General features: G+C 44.8%; 1 protein-coding gene across 1 annotated transcript; it reads left to right on the top strand.

Annotated features, from left to right (window-relative positions):
• Positions 1-431: 431 nt before the first annotated feature.
• Positions 432-17,646, top strand: RCCD1 (RCC1 domain containing 1). Its single transcript, XM_077473254.1, has 8 exons — positions 432-674; positions 2,696-2,914; positions 5,693-5,846; positions 8,238-8,359; positions 9,835-9,912; positions 9,985-10,146; positions 13,384-13,413; positions 17,191-17,646. The coding sequence occupies exons 1-8, from the start codon at positions 512-514 to the stop codon at positions 17,334-17,336; spliced, it is 1,074 nt and encodes a 357-aa protein (XP_077329380.1). The 5' UTR covers positions 432-511; the 3' UTR covers positions 17,337-17,646.
• The last annotated feature ends 456 nt before the right edge of the window (positions 17,647-18,102 follow it).

Genomic DNA, 18,102 nt, shown 5'->3' with positions numbered 1-18,102 from the left:
GAAATATCTCCTAAACCTACACGGTTTAGGAGATATTTACCCGAAGACAGCCATTGCTGTCTACGGCGCATGTGCCGTAGACACCGGCGCACAAGCGCACTGGGCAGGCCGCAGATCGCGGCGATATGCCGCAAGTGTCGGCTCCCATGCGCATGCGCGGGAGTGACGTCATTGCGGCTCTGGCGAATCACAGCGCCGGAGCCGCGAGTCACAGAAGTCGCTCCGGGATCCATGGCAGCGGCGAAGAGGAAGCTGCTTCGTTCTCAGGTAAGTTATTCATAATGAGCTAGTATGCTATGCATACTAGCTCTTTATTTTTTCCCTTTACTTCCTCTTTAAGGTCCCCTGACCCCAGTAAGGTCACCAGTGTCCTGTGGATGCAATCTTCTCTATACTCGGTAGGGGGAGCGCTTGCACTGCAGGGTTTTTTACGCATGCGCACAAACAACTTAGTGAAGCTGCAGTGAGAAGTAGTGCTGTTCTTGTTCCTGGGTTGTGTTCGCTGCTTTCCATGTTATGGTTCGGCTTCGGGTTCAGAGGATTCGGGCAACTGGGAGAAGGGGAGGGGCGGACTTTACCCGGGCCCGAACCGGTACAGATTAGAGGGTCAGATCCGGAGCAGAGGAAGATCCTCAGAGCGGCTCCCGCCTGGAGTTACTCGGCTTTTGTGACAGGTGCGACCCCTAGTGGTCACATGGGATATCGTCCCGATGGACGGGCTGATTGAACGGGGAAGGGTTCTGGTTTTGTGCAGCAAACATAAGCCGTGGTGCAGTACACAGCACACCATGGAAGTCATCCTGTCCGCTCTGTACAGCTGTATGCAGAACCCTGCATGGCACTGGGCTTGTTCCAGACCGCTGGCCAGAATTGGGGCAGACCAGGCGATGTGCATTTTCAGGAGGGGCTGAAAATAGCTTCCATATAATTATATTTCATTGTTAAGTGCTGCACAAACTGCTGGCGCTATAAATCATGTATAATAATAATATTTATCTATGCCTATATTTTAATTTGTATATTATATTTTATATATTTAACAATTGTATATATTTTTATTTCATATATACAGTATGTATGTGTATTTATATATATATATAGATTTCCGGTACTCCTAATGAGTACGCGGCTATGTGTTTAAATTTAGTTTTTGCTCAAAACTGTAGTAAGTTTTTGGGGTTTATTGTGCTAAATTGTACTTTGGCATCAGTTTGTCTGGGCTATATAGGAGTTCTGCCTGTTCATAGGTGGGGTTGTGCACCCCTCGTACATCTCAGTGCCAATCAGTGGGTGCGTTTGTCTCGCTGCATAATCCAGGAGAGGGTACTTAAGGTGCAGAAGTCACGTGGTTCTGGGTACCGGTCCAGAAGTTGTGCTGACTCCGTGGTCCTGCTATATATATATGTGTGTGTATGTATGTGTGTGTGTGTGTGTGTGTGTGTGTGTGTATGTGTATATATATATATATATATATACACACAATGTGTGTGTTGTGTTTACCAGCGTTTAGTGTCACTTTAGGTGGCTTTTCTGCAGGATCTGGTCCCAATCATTGCTACCCCAAAACCTGGGATACTGACGTCACCTGTTCATTGTCACTATGGGGTTGATTTACTAAAGGCAAATCCACTTTGCACTACAAGTATTTGCTGTAGATCTGAGGGGAAGCTCTGCTGATTTCATCATCCAATCATGTACAAGTTAAAATGCTGTTTTTTTTTTAATTTTCCTTGCATGTCCCCCTCGGATCTACAGCGACTTTACTCCCAAGTGCACTTGCAGTGCAAAGTGGATTTGCCTTTAGTAAATAAACCCCGATGTGTGCTCCAGGAATGGAATCCGCCTGGGGGCATAGGGCCCTAAAAATTAGTATCACTTGGTGCACCATCCAGCTGCAACAGCTTTTAGCCTATCTTAGAGTTTAGGCTGAGGGCAGCAGGGCCTGTGCTTCCATCTACACCTAAACACCGGCATCTCATGCACCAGAGCCAAATGTCCACTGTGAATGGGGCCTTAGCCACTCAGTTTGGAAATCCCTAAAAAAACAAAACAAAAATGAAAAACCCTTTGTGATGGCGGACACGAGGTGATGAAACCTTTTTTCTGATAAAGTTGAAGTTCTTTCAAAATGAAGTAACTGCCCCATGTGTGGATAGCTGAACTGCTGATGAATGAGCACACATCAGATGGGGTGTACGGCTGTACGGCCTGTCCCTGCTGCAGACGAATGCATATAGAGAAATAGAATGGCAGCACTCCCATATTAGATGCAAAAATAGAAAAGTTTATTGAGGAGATAAAATCATGAGACAAAAAGCAATCGCAATGGCAGGGGCAAAAGGTGACGCATTTCACACGCCAGCAGTGTGAAATGCGTCACCTTTTGCCCCTGCCATTGCCAATGCGATTGCTTTTTGTCTCATGATTTTTATCTCCTCAATAAACTTTTCTATTTTTGTATCTAATATGGGAGTGCTGCCATCCTATTTGTGAAGTTCTCCCTGTTCTCTCTCCGGGTTTCTTGCAGTTTCCATACGGACATGAATGACTCAATCAGTGCAAGTTTTCCGGATATTTTTTTTTTGGCTTGCCGTAAATTCATAATGACATGAATAGAAGTAATGAATGTGACTGGAATAGCCTTACTATGATTTGTGGCTCCTGTAAAGCCTCTTTATTTTTTTATGTTTTGCAGATGATGGCTCTTTGTTTCTGTCCGGGTTCGTTGGTGGTTCTCCCCAGCAGTATCTCGCTCTCTGTGGCCTGGACTGTCAGGATGTCCTGTCATCGGAGAAGTACATCATCGTTCTAATGAAGGACAGGGTGGAGTGCTGGAACACCAACTCCCTCCATCCCGATGGAACGCTGCCAGAGCCCATGTGGAAAATGGAGGTGTCCCCTGGAGATAAATCCGGTAAAGGCAATTGGCTTACCTGATATTTAAAGCCCAGGAGGCCATAATTTTACCAATTCCTTTTGTTTTCTGTCCATTGTCCATGCGGATATCAGTGTGATTGTATGATTCGCATTGATGATAATAGAACAAAAGGGTACCTGTAAGCTGTAAGGGGGTTCAGTAAGACCTCTTTTACACTTGCTTTGCCCTCTGACGAGCGATCTGTGTTTGGATTTCTCTTCGGAAAGTAATGGATAGGCAGTGAGGAGGCCTCCTCCCCACCTGCTTTAACTCCCTAAGGCCCAGTTCACACCGATACAACAATCACTGCAACTTTGGAGCACTTGTCCCATCAGAAGTCCGATCCCATTCAGTGCAATGGAACCGGTCTAATCAGTGTGACTTGAGCCACTTCCACTTAGAAAAATGTCCCTGCACCCTGATAGTAAACAAGGGCGGGGGATGGTGACTGATGTCATTACCCAAATGTGGCAATGGTCATATATAGGCAATGACTAAAATTTCCCAGACGGGCTGAATGGGGCCCAGGAAGTGTCATCGGTAGCTATGGCCCTGCAGAGATGATTGTCCGCTGTATAAACACCCTGGCCTCAGTGCTGTCCCTTTCCGTGGGAGAGATTCACCCACATGTTCCCAACGAGTACATGAATCTGTCACCCGCATCGACATTTATCATTCAGAGGAGGGACGGAATTCTAAAGAGTGTCTGTGATGCTCTTTATAAATTCCAGGGAGGATATTTTGCAGCTTTGATTGTTCTTTGCAATCAGTCATCATCACCGAGCTTGGCTCTTCTAGGAGTTCATGAATCTCTTATTGATTGAAGATGTTTTTTAGAATGACAACTTAAAGTTGTTGTAAACTTTTGTGTTTTGGGATGCATTAAGGTAAAAAACACCTGTCAATGACCAACCTCCCCCCACCCCCTTTTTACTTACCTGAACCCTGTAACGTGACCCGGCGGGGACGCACTGTCTCTCTGCCCTGTGTTCTCGGCTCTTGATTGGATAAATTGATAGGAGCACAGTCTTTGGCTCCCGCTGCTGTCAATTAAATCCAGTGACGTGAACGCCGGGGGGCGGGGCTGAGTCTTGCATGGACGCCGAATGCTGGACTCGGGAGCGCACCTATAAGGTAACCCCCTGGGGGAAGCGCTTCTTCTAGGGGGTTATCTGATGTGGGGAGGAGCCGGTAGACCCCAGAAGATGAGGTCCGGGGCCACTCTGCGCAGTGGAGGGAAGTATGGTATGTTTGTTAATAAAAAAAAAAAAAAATATATATATATATATATATATATATATATATATATATTTTTTTTTTTATTTACCTTTTTACAATCTCTTTAATAAGTGGTTGGTGATTGGTAAGACAATGAGGGTAAAGCATTAACTAATTTCGTATAGTATATGTGGTTTTCATTCAGTAGTACATTCATTCCATAATCAAATGTTATGAGAATTTTCCTAAAAATGTTTGTACAAATTTTCATTTGAAATTCTACTACTGTATATTCCATTTAAAGTGATTCTTAAGGCTCTTCTGTGTGCAGCAGCCCCCCAATACTTACCTGAGCCTGCTTGCGATTGATTGAACGAGAGCCTTGGCTGTCCCGGATTCTCCTTCCTCATTGGCTCAGACAGCAGCAAGGGCCATTGGCTCCCACTTCTGTCAATCACAGCCAGTGAGAAGAGAGAGGGAGTGGGACAAGCCACGGCTCAGTGTGTGAAAGGAAACGCAGAGCAATGGCTTGGGAGAAAGCCTGCTTGGGTGCCCCTGTAGCAAGCTGCTTGCTCTGGTAGCACTTGGCAGGAGGGAGGGGCCAGAAGCACCCGCGGAGGACATGAGAAGAGAAGGATTGGGGCTGCTCTATGCAAAACCATTGCACAAAGCAGGTAAATATAAGACGCTTGTGTTTTTTTTTTTTTTTTTTTACATTGCCTTTAATATCACTTTAAAGTGATTTATAAAGGTGCGCTCCTGGCACCTCCCCTTCGGGTGCCCCCATGGAGAGCCGCTTTCCCTGGGAGCACCCGTGTGGGTGCGCTCACGAGTCTCACTGCTGCGTCAGTTGACACAGACAGCAGGGCTCGCCCCCAAACCCTCACGGCTCCCGTGTCACTGCTGGCTCCTGCTGCTATCAAGCTATTCAGTGACAGCGGCCCAAGTGGCTGGGCTCGTGCACATCTCTGGAACAGATGGGCTCAGTTAAAAAAAAAAAAAGGGGGGGGGTCTGGGAGCAGCTGCAGCACAGAAAGTTTTACTTTAATGCATAGAATGAGTGAAAAGGTGAAAGACTTTACAACCCCTTTAAGGGCTTGTTCACATCTGCTTTTGTGTCTTAAGAGCAATCGACCTTTAGTGGCTCTTCAGAGTGCATTGTAAAGGTGGTGAGGAAGAGTTGAATCACCCCCTGCTTTAACCCCTTGAACCCCACACTAGCATGCTGCAACTTCATGCATTGCAACTGGTTGTGGGGTACTTGCAGAGTGGGCCTATTAATTTCAATGGGTTGTGCTTGGTGAGTGCTATGCCCACCAGAAGTGACTGGGGGTATATTGGCACAAAGCAAAGCATTTTATGTTCAGGACGTACCGCTGAAAGGAGGAAGCAAATACATGTCAGAGGATCTTCATCCTACACCTAGGGAAGAGATTCATTTTGGATACAGTGTTTTATTTTTGGAATGTTGCTGATAATATCACGATTGCTTAAATATAATATTTAAATATGTGCACTGTGGAAATAACATTATAATTCTTTTTGTAATATTTGCAGTCTTCCCCTTGGTGGGCAATGGATACGTATTACTCCAACCTCCATTCTTCCGGGAGCTCCCGGTCCCAGTCCAGGCTCAGAGGATTGCACTGGGGAACGAGCACATTGTACTGCTGACCTCTGATGGGAAAATAATGACCTGGGGGGCCGGCAGGTAGGATCTTGTCCAGCTTCAGGTTTGTTCAAACATCGATATTGTGTGTCATCAACAGGCAGGAGATACATGGAGAGGAGAATAGAACAATTGTTGTCTGTTCTTGTGAATAGGAAATGAAGGCGATGGACCCACAAACCCCAGTGCTGTATGTAGCTGGTCCCGATGCTTCTCTCCAGTTTGTTTTATTCAAGCCCCATGTGTACTAGAGACTCATCTCCACACATGGAACCTTTCCCTACACCGTCCTACACTGACTTCCATCTGTTTTTTTTTCTCACCTACGTAAATATTACTAACAAAATTGCACGGGGACTGATTTTCCAAAATCTTCTGGTCTTCTCTAGAGCCTCACCCATCCTCCGGAACTCCCTAATGCAATCTATCTGGTTATCTCCTACTCTGTCCACCTTTTAGGCAATTCCTGAAGATGTATCTCTTAAGAGAAGCCTATTCTACCTCCATCTAATAACTGGACTTCTACCTTCTTCATCAGCTCATTCCTCAGTAGAGCCAGGCTCACATATGTGCAAGTTGGATGTGATTTTCACCGCATCCAATATGGATGACATGTGAATGTGAACGGCTCTCAATGGAGCTGGTTCACACATGTCCGGGATGGCCATGGTGCAGTTTCCAAAAGGGTCCTGTGCATTTTTGAGTCTGGTTCAGGTGCGAATTCAGGCAAAAAATCAGAACTGAATTTCACCTGAACCGGTGAACAGAAACGCACCGACCCCAGGCTGGAAACCGCGGCCGCACGTATATGAACTTGGCCTTTATTAGCTTTTGTATTACTTGACCCTCCCTTTTAGAGTGTAAGCTTTCACAAATGGGACTTTCCAATCCCTCTTGTCTTGAATTGCAGTATAATTTTTCTGTCTTCCTTTATTTTGTGAAGCGCTGTGCAAACTGTTGGCGCTATATAAATCCTGTATAGTAGTAATGATAAGAAACAAGTTGTTTTTTATTTCACCTGAATCCAGTTGAATTACAATGTCAGCGTAGGGTGAAACTAAGACTGGCCATAGACAGATCCTTTTTTTTTTTTTTTTTTTTGTTTCTCGATCAGCCAGCAGGCTGGAAGATAAAAAAAAAAAAAGAGTGGATTCACCCATCCACACAATCAACATGGATGGAGACATCCTCTCTGCTGTGCTATTGCATTCTGACAGCAAGACTCTCCTATGGCAGAATACACTGATCAGGGGCTTCAGCTGGCTGATCAAGAAAAGTTTTCCAACAATCCGCCTCAACAGGAGTCAGGCCTGGTTTACACCTATGCAGTTTACTTTTGATCCATTTCTGTGTGCTTTTTGCATACGTATTTTTGAAGTGTTTTTTTATATGTTTTTTTTCATTCGTTTTGCGTTTTTTATGTGGTGTGTGTGTGTTTAATTTTTTTTTTGTTTATATATATTTTTTAAAGGGGAGATTAAAAACTGTGAAACGCATCAAAAAAGTCACTACATGCAATTATGCAGAATGTCAATTGATGTCTATAAAATGTTTAAAGAAAGTCCCTGACCTTTTCCAAAGACGCAGCGGCTGAAAAACGAATAGATGTGAACCTGTCCCATACGAAACCATGTGAAATGAACTGTAGCGCGTTTCTGCAAGATGCCGAAATACAAAACACTGAGAACCAGGCCTCAGTCGTTATTGGTCATACGTGGATTGAAATTCAGTCAATCCCTGTTGAACCAGCTTTGTTTCGATCTGTCTAGGGGCAGCTTAAAGAGGTTGTAAACCTCTGGGGAGGAAGAAAAGCCAAACCCTGCAAGAAAAAGGCATAATGATCTAGTATGCTTACCACCAGAACGATGCCCTGAATCAGCATTGGCACTCCAAGTACAAGTACACGGTGGATATCTTCAACCGACGTTACTAACGGGTTTGCGGCCTCGGCGCTGTGATTGGCCGGGCCCCCAATGACGCCACTCCTGCGCATGCGTGCTGGAGCCGCTGATCATGACACAAGTCCTGAGGAAATGGCACCAGCGGCCTGTTTTTTCAGTGCACCAATGACGTCGGCAGCAGCGCATATACTGAATATATTCTAAACTGCAAGTTTCGGAGATATTCAAGATAGCTACAGGTAAGCCTTATTATAGGCTTATCTGTAGGTAAAAGTGATGTAACAGGGTTTACAACTCAATGGTTTTGACAAAGCACGTACTAAACGTGTGAAGTGCATCAACCCTTGCCAATATGCCTTGTCCTTATTGAATTTTGTTTTTTAATAAAGAAGCTTTTATCTGCTTTATATGGGTTTGAAGCTATCATATCATCTTTCTTCACTGAGTTTACAACCACTTTAAGTCCTTTTGGAAGACCAGCCCTAATGAGAAGGGATGAACACATTTTGATTTGTTCCTTTTTCTTTCTTAGACACGGGCAGCTGGGACACGGGGATGTAGAAGATGTCTGGGAACCTCGCATAGTGGAAGCTTTACATGGCATAGCAATGAAAGAAGTGGCAGCTGGAGGATGGCATTCAGCCAGCATCAGTGGTAGGCGCTATGAGATATTATTTCCATTGTAGATTGTCACAGATGCATGAAACTCTGACACTGAAAAACAAAATGTAATTGGGTAAAGCCATCCAATGTGATATGTCAGTGTTGTGTAGATACTTGTGTAAAAGAAAAAAATGATTGTGCCCAAAAAAAAAATACAATGATAAAACAAAAATCACCAGCCACAGGAGTGAAAGTGAGCTGACTAGTGTCATTGTGGATTGGAAAAAAAGGAAGGTGAACACCGTGCTAAGCTATGAGGAAAAAATGAATTAGTAAAAAAAAAAAATCAAGTGTGTGTGTGTGTATGTGTATATATGTATGTGTATATATATATATATATATATATATATATATATATATATATATATATATATATATATATATACACACACACATTTTTATAAGTCCCACTGTGTAATGAATAAGGTTCTTGTGCTTGAAATCAATAAAGGTGCTCCAATTTCAATGTGCAGAGGGAGGTGCCCCACATGGATGTGCACTCACCCTTATATGATGACCCCTCTATCTCTAGGATGGTCACATGTGCCTTGTGGGTATAAATTACTCCTGAGTTGTATCTTCCAAATCGGCTAAGCAAGGAGTATAGCCAAAGTTAGTTTGGCTGTAGTTCTGTGGATCACAAGAGTGCAGTGTGTTCTGCACTCCTGTGACCTGCTTTCAGCAGACAGCGGGCTGAAGTCGGCTAGCATCACACAGCCGGTCCAGGCTTGGGTCATGACCATATGATTGGGATCTACCCAGGAGCCTGGACTCGCCAGCTCACTGAGAACTGAACGATCAGCAGTGTTCGATCACTCGGTTCTCAGTCTTAGAGCCGGCGGGGGACAGATTCTGCATCCTAAAAGCGCATTATCTCACCTATAGTGTTAATGAACATTTAGGATGTGTTGCGTCGGGCAACACTTGTAAAACGCCCTGTGTGTGGGAAATAATCACTGTTGATGCTTTGCAGCCACAACGTAAATGCCATAGGTACATTTACAGTGTGTTTAAGGTGCAGTTGTGGTGCATTTCAAAAGAAGTGAATGGAGGCAGTTGCAAAGCGCCAGTGCGTGCCACTTTCTGCAGGCAGCATATTTTGCTTATCAGCAACACTAACACTGCAGTGTGAAAACCTTCATCTGCTCCCTATTGTAACCATTTTGAGTGCCATTGATAGTCATTCGGGAAGCTTTAAAACCGCAACCCAACCGCCTATTTTCAACCCCAGTGTAAAAGAGCCCTGTGCTTTTTATAGGCTAAAGTGATGTGTCCTCGAGCACCCCCCTTAAGAAGCAAGTGTGCTTGTAACCCCCAGTTTTAAGCACAAGAACCTAAAGAAATGTAGTGACCTGGTGGCTAGTTTGACTCCCTAGCATGCATCCATAAATGAAAGCTCAATGTTTGGTGGGCTTGGCCTACTCTGATGTTTTGAGTAACCACACTGAAATGTTTCTTCCATCTAGAAAGTGGAGACATTTATTGTTGGGGATGGAATGAATCTGGCCAGCTTGGACTTCCATCAAAGACACAAGCACAAGAGAGTAAGTTCATTTGCTTTCCTCAGCAGCTTGTTATCTGACATTATAGACTGCAGTGTTTTTATTTCTGTTCAGGAATGATCCTTCGGGATGTGAGTGCAGAGGAGGATGATGAGGATGATGATGAGGACAGTGGCTATATTGCAGTCCAGGCCTTCCCAGCGTTGATTGACCTCCCTCAGGAATCGGAAGCTTCAACGATCAGCTGTGGGTCCCGTCACACGGCTGCAGTAACACGTAAGTACTTACAGTATTTTCTGGTATACTTCTCACATAGGCATAGTTGATGTATATGAATTTGTTACATTATCCGACTACAGCCTTTAAAAAAAGAGGATGTTTCCCCTAAATATAATAGATATTAGTATCAACAGACAGTCGCCTAAATCTACTTTACCCATTTTCACCTGCATAACACACACATGTGGTAGCAAAAGGGTGGCACACATGTGTCACAGGGCAGCTGATGGTTCTGTGCTGAGAGCGCACACACACTTCTAACACAGAGACCAGGCTGAACAGGCTCCTGATCATGTGACCACTGGGATCGCCAATCTTTCCTGCCCCCCAGGTATAGAGACCCTATTAAAGGGCTGCTGTGGCTGGGAAGGAAGTAATATTAACCACTTCAGCCCCTTATTGACAGGCCATTTTTTGCAATACAGCACTGCGTTACTTTAACTGACAATTGTGCGACATTGTACCCAAATACAATTGATGTGTTTTTGTTTTTTTCCCCCACAAATGGAGCTTTCTTTTGGTGGTATTTGATCACCTCTGTGTGGTGGGGGTTTTTTTTTTTTTTTTTTTGCTTTAAACAAAAAATGAGTGACAATTTTAGAAAAAAAAAACGACTTTCCCAAGTGTTCTTCCAGGACAGCCCTTGAGAGATGGAGCTCCTCCCATCGACACAGGAAACACAGTTCAAAAGGCGGTCTCTCAGATCCCTGGTCAGTCATTTGTGTTTCCTCCGTCGGAGGAACATGTTGCCAGGAACCTGGAGGCCCCTCTTAGGGGCTGCCTGAAGAATCTGTAAGCCATAAGGGACCGGGTCCTGTTTTTTGGCTACAGTGGGGTCCATACCTTGCTTGTTTTGGCTCAGGTACGGTCCAGCTGAACCGGAGCAGACCAGTTACCCTCCTCCTTCCAGTGCCGAGGTGACCAGGGGCAGAATGACGCCGGTTTCCCCCAGGAGCGGTGAGTGGAACCTTCCATCTCTGCTCCTTGTTGCGGTGGGGTCGGAGACGCCGAGCGTCATTTCTGGCGGAACCGCGTCATCACTGCATGCCGAGACTTCCGGTTCCGGGTCTCTAGGGCACAGGGAGGAGAGGGAGAGCCAGCGCTGTGCCTGTTCAGTCCCGACCAGCGTCCAGCGATACAGGACTAGCGGCGGGATCCGGAGCGGCAGAGGGGGACCATGGAGGTTATTTCCCCAGGACACTCCGGCGGAGGCAGGCACCAGCCAATCCCAGGTAGGCTGCTGGGCATGCTATTACTCTGGTGGTCTAAGGAGTTGTGGTGTTTGTAGACTGGGATCTGTAGTGCCCCACGGTGGTGGTTAACTCACAGTTAAGGATGTATGCAGTTGGTGGTGATTCTAAGGAGGGACATGGAGCAGACGCTAAAAATGTTTTCTTATTTTCAGGCTAAAGAGCTCCCAAAGCAAGACAAGGCAGGCCACAAAAAGTGCCCTAATTGTGGGAATAGGTTGTCCTCTGGCTCTAACTAGGCCCTATGCAAGCAATGCATTGCAAGCTTGCTTAAATCTGAGGCAGATTCCCCTTTGGCTAAATTTTTGGGCGCCTTTAAAGAGGAAATGGCGTCGACTTTTAAGTCCCTCCAGGAGTTAATCACTGATGTAGGCTCAGCTGCCTCCACTAATAGAACTGCAATTTCCTCCTTACCATGCTTTACAACACCCAGCTCAGGGGAGCCCCGTATGGTCAGGGAGCCTAGCCCCACGTTGATTAGCCCTGATTCCTCTGATGCAGATTCAGATCAGGATGAGGATCAAGCAACATCTAAAGCCTCAAAGTATAAGCTGTCTCTTGAGGAAGTAGATGGGCTAATGGGCGCTATCTATGATATGCTGGAAATTGAGGAGGAAAAAACTCAGTTATCCCGACATAAGATGTATGAGGCTCTGGGAAAAAAGAAAGTAAGGGTTTTTCCGATGCATAAAGTGCTTTCTGACCTTATCCTTAAGGAGTGGTCTGAACCGGATAAAAAGGTTTTCTTTCCTAATTCCCTTAAGAGAAGGTTCCCTTTTGATGAGAGCCCAGAGGCGGTCTGGAATAAAAATCCTAAACTAGACGCCCCTCTGTCCAAAGTCTCAAAGCAGGCTGATCTGGCCTTTGAGGATATGGGCCATTTGAAAGCTCCAATGGACAGGAGAACAGACATTGTCTTAAAGAGGGCCTTTGATGCCTCTATGGCAGGCTTAAAACCAGCTCTAGCCACTTCTTGTGTAGCTAGAAACCTGGAGTTCTGGTTGTCACAACTGCAGGAACATCTAAAAGCAGCCACTCCTAGGGGGGAGCTTTTGAAAACCTTCCCTATACTTTTCAAGCTGTGTTCTTCCCTGTCAGAACAGGGATCTGCCTTGTTTACACCGTTCCGCCTCTCTGGGGAACAATCGGGGGACACCATGTCTGCCGGACACACTGATTGGCTCCTCTCTCTGGCCAATCGGAGCGTGCATGTGCCCCGCTATCTATTGTACAAAATGATGAACAGGTACGTCGTTTCACGCAATAGAACCGCCCTGCATCAGTATATCGGCTCTAAATGGAATGGTATGACTAGAACATGTTTGATTTAAAAAAACAAAACAAAAAAAACCTGATGTTATGAAAACTACCAAAAATGGTTGCCTGTAGCAGTGTTCTTTAATCTTTGTTTTAATCAAGGCACCCTTTAAGAATTATGGACAGTCTTGAGGCACCCCATTCTAAAATGAAAAAAATATTCTAATAGTTGTACATAATGCAGGAACAGCCACACAAGGACACCCATTATTAGAGGTGAGTTATTCTTCTAAAGCAAATGCACTTTGCAAACTGGTACTGACTAGTATGCCAATGTTTCTCTTCTCTCTATATTTCTCCATTACTTGGCTAATGTGACCCCCAAAGCTGATGGAGAGGAGCAGAGGAGGGTCAAACAAGGATGATATGCAGGCAACTGACGTCCTCCTTAACCGATGATACCATTGGTTGTTAGGAGGATGACCGCTAGAAGATTGTAATGGCGCACAATGAAAACCTGTGGCTTTGTGTAACTAATAGGCAGGCTTCATCCACACACCGCCTTGTATACAATTTTTGGACATTTGTTAGGCATTTTGCCAAGGCACCCTGGTTGCAAAGGGCTGGCCTATAGCAACCAAAGCGGTTGCAACTTACAACTAAAAGGCTACTGTTGGGTTACTATGGCAGCTGCTGTTCATATAATATTCTTCACTGTTATTTTCAGGGTCTGGTGAGTTGTACACCTGGGGATGGGGTAAGTACCATTTATTCCCTTCATTCTTGAATAGAAAAAAAAACAAAAAACCTGTCTACACTTTGTTCACAGTTAGTTTACAGAGTGTATTCGTATCAAGTACACATTAACAGTAAATACAAGCGTGGTCCACTTAAGGGTCAAATTAAATGGAGAACTACAAGCGGCTGTTGGTACTTGTAGTTTCCCATTGATAGATCTCTGTGAATGAATGACACGGCTAGGTTGGCAGAGCCAATATTTATGCTGTAAATTGCCTCCAGCATTGCTCCTATTATTTCTTGCTGGAGGCTGCCATTTTGCTGAAGCCCACTTCCCCCTGAGCAGCAGCAAATCTTTAGGCTATCAATAAATCGGCCTCTAGTTGCTCTGCACAATGCCAAAAAAAGAGAGCAACTGAGCATGTGCAGAGCAGGGTGAGACAGTGCATTCCTGGATTTTAAACAGTTTAAACAGTTTTTATTTTTAATGTCTGCAAAGGGGGCCAGCATGAAGTAATCCAGCAGGACTTAATTTTCTGACCTGTAATCTTCAGGCCTAAAATGCTCATTTTAACATGTGTGAAAAAAATGGCAGTGAGAGGGTTAAACTATATATAGATAGATAGATAGATAGATATAATATACGGTTTCCCCGAAAATAAGACCTAGCATGACTGTCAGTGATGGTTGCAATAAAAGCCCTACCCTAAAAATAAGACCTGCAAGGACTTTAACTAGGGCTTATATTGCAGCTATCACTGACAATCACGCTAGGTCTTATTTTCAGGGAAACTGTGTGTGTGTGTGTATATGTATATATAATTTTTTTTATTTAATTTTTTTTTTTAAACAAAGGCTTGGATTATTTCCTAATTGTACATTAATAAAACTGGATCATTATATATTTCGAGGTGTTTGCACTGGGGGTAGTTGATCCAGGAAATATCCAATTGCCTCCTGGGGATCAGGAAGGATTTTTTTATTTTAATTTTTTCCCCAAAGGGCACATAGAGGACACATAACTAATCTATATGGTGCTGTATACGAATAAAAAATTGATAGTCAGTAGCTACAAAGTGTAGCTGCTGACTTTTTTAATTACACGGTCCAGCGATGCGGGCTCATGAAGCCTCGTTCCTCTCCCCATTCTCTGAGGTGCCGACATTCTAACTGCGGGTGCCCGGCAAGCCACACGCTGTGATTGGTCAGCAATCTTCTGGGACCTGTGACGTGTCCCAGAAGATTACAGGGAGGGAGGGGGAGAGATCAACTTCCTTTCGGCGCTGTGGAGCCCAGGGAGGAAGTCGGTGCTGGGTGCCCATAAAAACTGGGTATTCACCCCCCCCCCCCCTCCCCCAAAGTGACGTGCCAAATGTGGCATGTAAGGGGGTCACCATCACTTAAAGCGGAAGTTTAATTTTTTGGGTGAAACACCGCCTTAATGCCAAGATCATTGTGACGGGCACCCGTACTCAAGATGTCCGCCATAATAGCGTCCTCTGTCCGGTACCACACAATCCAAGACCCCTTAGCTTTCCCGTTCACTAGTTGTAGCTCAGTGTAGGGTAAAACATCAGGCCACACCAGTCTTGGAGTACATCGGGAATAGCCTTTTGCGATCTCACTATATTTTTATATCAACTTTATCATGAATCAACACAGAACTCCTTCATACAATAGCAAGGTTAATTAGCACAAACAACAATGGGTGAAATACTCTTAGAAGCAACACTAGTAGACAACAGGAGACCCAGAGCTTTCCAGATCTCATTAATCAGCATTCCTTTCACATACATCTGCTATATGAGTCCCAAGCATGCAGAGACCATCATGGCCACCTTAATAATGTCTCTTTGCATTACATAACAGAATATCTTCCTAAATACTTGTAGCTTCCTCAAATGCCAGGGCCCATAGTCAACAGGCAGGAGGCTAACATTCAGTCCCCTCCAAAAGCCTCTGTCACAATCATAATGTCTAAAATTCCGTTTTTCTTTCTGTAGCAGACAGTTAAACAGATCACGTGTCTGTTTCTAAATACTTAGTGCAGATTTTACTGATCTGGTAACCATGTAATTCAGAGTGCACAATAAGACCTGTAATGATTTTATTGCCAGAGAAAGGCAACAGAAACCTTATGAAGCATTGACCAATAAACTCCAACAGAGAGGGGGGAGTGCATTTTTTATTTTTTTCCACAGGAACCTGCAAAGCATTGCACCTCTGATCCACCAATCACATGTGCAATGTCAGGCTCCTGCAGACATTTCCTGCCTGTATCTCTGTACAGGATTTCTGTTAGAAAGCTGGAGGAAGTATCAATGGACTAGTAGGATCACTGATCAGCACTCTCGTGTTCCATCTGCTGCAGTGCCCGATGGAACTTGTGGCTTCTTCATTCACAGATCACTGTGGCTGAATGACTGTACAGGCGAAGCTCCATGCAGCCACACCGACTTTAAATTGGACAGTGGCTGTGGGGTCCTGGAATGTACAAAGAGAAGAGAGCGCAAGGCTGCCCTAGTCTAATACTTTTTAATGGCAAAAAATGCAGATTCAAGTTAAAAGGGTTACACTCACAAACATGGATCAGCGTACAGCAAAGTGGATGTCTCCTCTCCTGGCCTGGATAAAGCCTCCCAAAATGAGTGATTGGGATGAGGGATGTGTCAGAGCGAACTCTGTATCCTCATCATGTCATGCTGTTTGCTGTATAACACTTGCATGGTCCTGACGTCACTCGTGGCCATGTAAGGAAGACCAAGTGAGTAAAGTAACTCCTCCCAGCTAGCAGAGCGGTTGCCACGACATGTTTCGGAGGCACAGCCTCCTTCTTCAGGTGACCTCATCCATATCACTCGTTTTGGGAGGCTATCCATTCATCCAGGCCAGGAGAAGAGACATCCACTTTGCTGTACTCTGATCCATGTTTGTGAGTGTAACCCTTTTAACTTGAATCTGCAGTTTTGCCATTAAAGAGGAGTTTTCCCTTAAAAAAATAAATAAAAAAAAATAAAATAAAAGTCAGCAGCTACAAATACTGCAGCTGCTGACTTTTAATAATCGGACACTTACCTGCCCCAGGGTCCAGCGATGTGGGGGAACGAAGCCCCGCTCGTCCCCGTCACCCCACCCCCCCCCCCCCCCCCCCGGCAGTGCCATCATTGCAAATGTGGGCACTCGGCTGTGGCTTCACAGCCGGGCACACACTGCGCATGCGCGAGTGGCACCACGATTGGCCACGCAGTCATCTGGGACCTGGCACGTGTCCCAGATGACTGACAGGAGGGAGGGGGTGGAGCTGAGCCCTTCCTGCACCAAGGGGAAGTGATGTCACCAGCCCAGGCACTGAAGGAGGCAGACTATGAGGGACCCCCTAGCAACAGGCATTTAGAGGGGAGTTAAAAAAAAAAAAAGATCCCCATTTTTTTTTTTTTTTTGTGTGTGGAACACCACTTTAAGTCCGCCACCCTGTGGATTCTTGAGAGAGCTGCAGCACCTAGAGCTAAGAGAACCTTTTTTATACAGACTGTTATATTTTGTGTTACTTATGGGGACAGCGCTAGTTTGGTGTTTGTTTTTGTGGGGTCCTGGAACATGTTACACCCTAAATACAGATGTAACATGCTCCAAAGGTGAACTCTTAGCATAGAATTATATTTTGGCAGGATGGTAGATTTAATATAATAACACAATTAAAATCAGGCTTGTGCGTCAGTCAGGGATTTTAATTCATAATGGTGCTTGCTTTAAGTTGCTGTATATGTAACTATGTTTTTTTTTTTTTATTTTGCAGGAAGATATGGCCAACTTGGCCATGGAGATATGAAGAGCTTGGATCATCCAACACGTGTGAATTTTTTCCCCCCCAAAAAGTTGTGTGTTATAGATGTGATATGTAGACATTGGAATACTTATGTGTTGTGCCAGGATGCTAAATAAACTTTTTTTTTTAATCACAGTAAAGGATTATTTGGGTGCTGTTGGAGACTAGAAGACTGGCTTCACAATGCACACTGTGGTGCGGTGTCATTCAGTTTAAATGGCACTCAAAACGACACTATACATGTGTGTTGTGAGGTGCCGAATTAGGGAAAATAGTGAAGATGTATTATATTTTGCTGTCTGCTGTGTTGGCACTCCATTCAAATGAGTGGCCTGAACACAGCTGTATTGTTTGGTTGTTTTTTTATGTACTGTAAGTGGTTAAAGCGTTTGTTAACCCCAAAATAAAGATCCTGTTCCCTTTAAAGCCTGTTATACCTGGTGGATTCTGCATGGCTGTGCCCCCCCCCCCCCCCCCCGTATGCTGCCTTCGATATATCACGGCTGCCGAGCGCTGACAGCCGAGTCATCAGTACGTGCCGCCATCATCCGCAGCCCTGCTTTGTGTCTCCTGTGTGCTCTACCCCCCTCTCCACCTGATAGATCCGTGTCCGCACAGCCCCCTTCCATCCTAATGCGCAACTTACTGTTTATTTTTCATATAATCCTCTTTTCTTTCTTTTTTTTTTTACTGTAATGGCTCCCTGTGACTGTGCTTTATGAAAATAATGCTGTATTTACCTTGTTTACAGAGCACTGATCTGCGCTTATTGACCCTCCGCTTCTATCTTCTCTCAGCCCAACAGATGCAGTGGGAGGGGCCACCTCGCACCTCTTCTCCTGACTGACCTCATCCACTGCATCTGTTGGGCTAAGAGGAGAG

Source organism: Lithobates pipiens, unplaced genomic scaffold (assembly GCF_037356315.1).
Source record: "Lithobates pipiens isolate NorthernLeopardFrog02 unplaced genomic scaffold, aLitPip1_a1.2 Scaffold_8, whole genome shotgun sequence".
Lineage (NCBI taxonomy): Eukaryota > Metazoa > Chordata > Amphibia > Anura > Ranidae > Lithobates > Lithobates pipiens.
Note: the sequence above shows the minus strand (reverse complement) of the source record. Positions and strands in the feature narration are given on the sequence as shown.

Bases quoted from the DNA above. Each gene is read 5' to 3' on its own strand.
- RCCD1 (XM_077473254.1), top strand. From the start codon at position 512: ATGTTATGGTTCGGCTTCGGGTTCAGAGGATTCGGGCAACTGGGAGAA. The intron at 8,360-9,834 runs GTAGGCGCTATG...TCTTCCATCTAG, and splicing joins GCATTCAGCCAGCATCAGTG to AAAGTGGAGACATTTATTGT. The intron at 9,913-9,984 runs GTAAGTTCATTT...ATTTCTGTTCAG, and splicing joins AAAGACACAAGCACAAGAGA to GAATGATCCTTCGGGATGTG.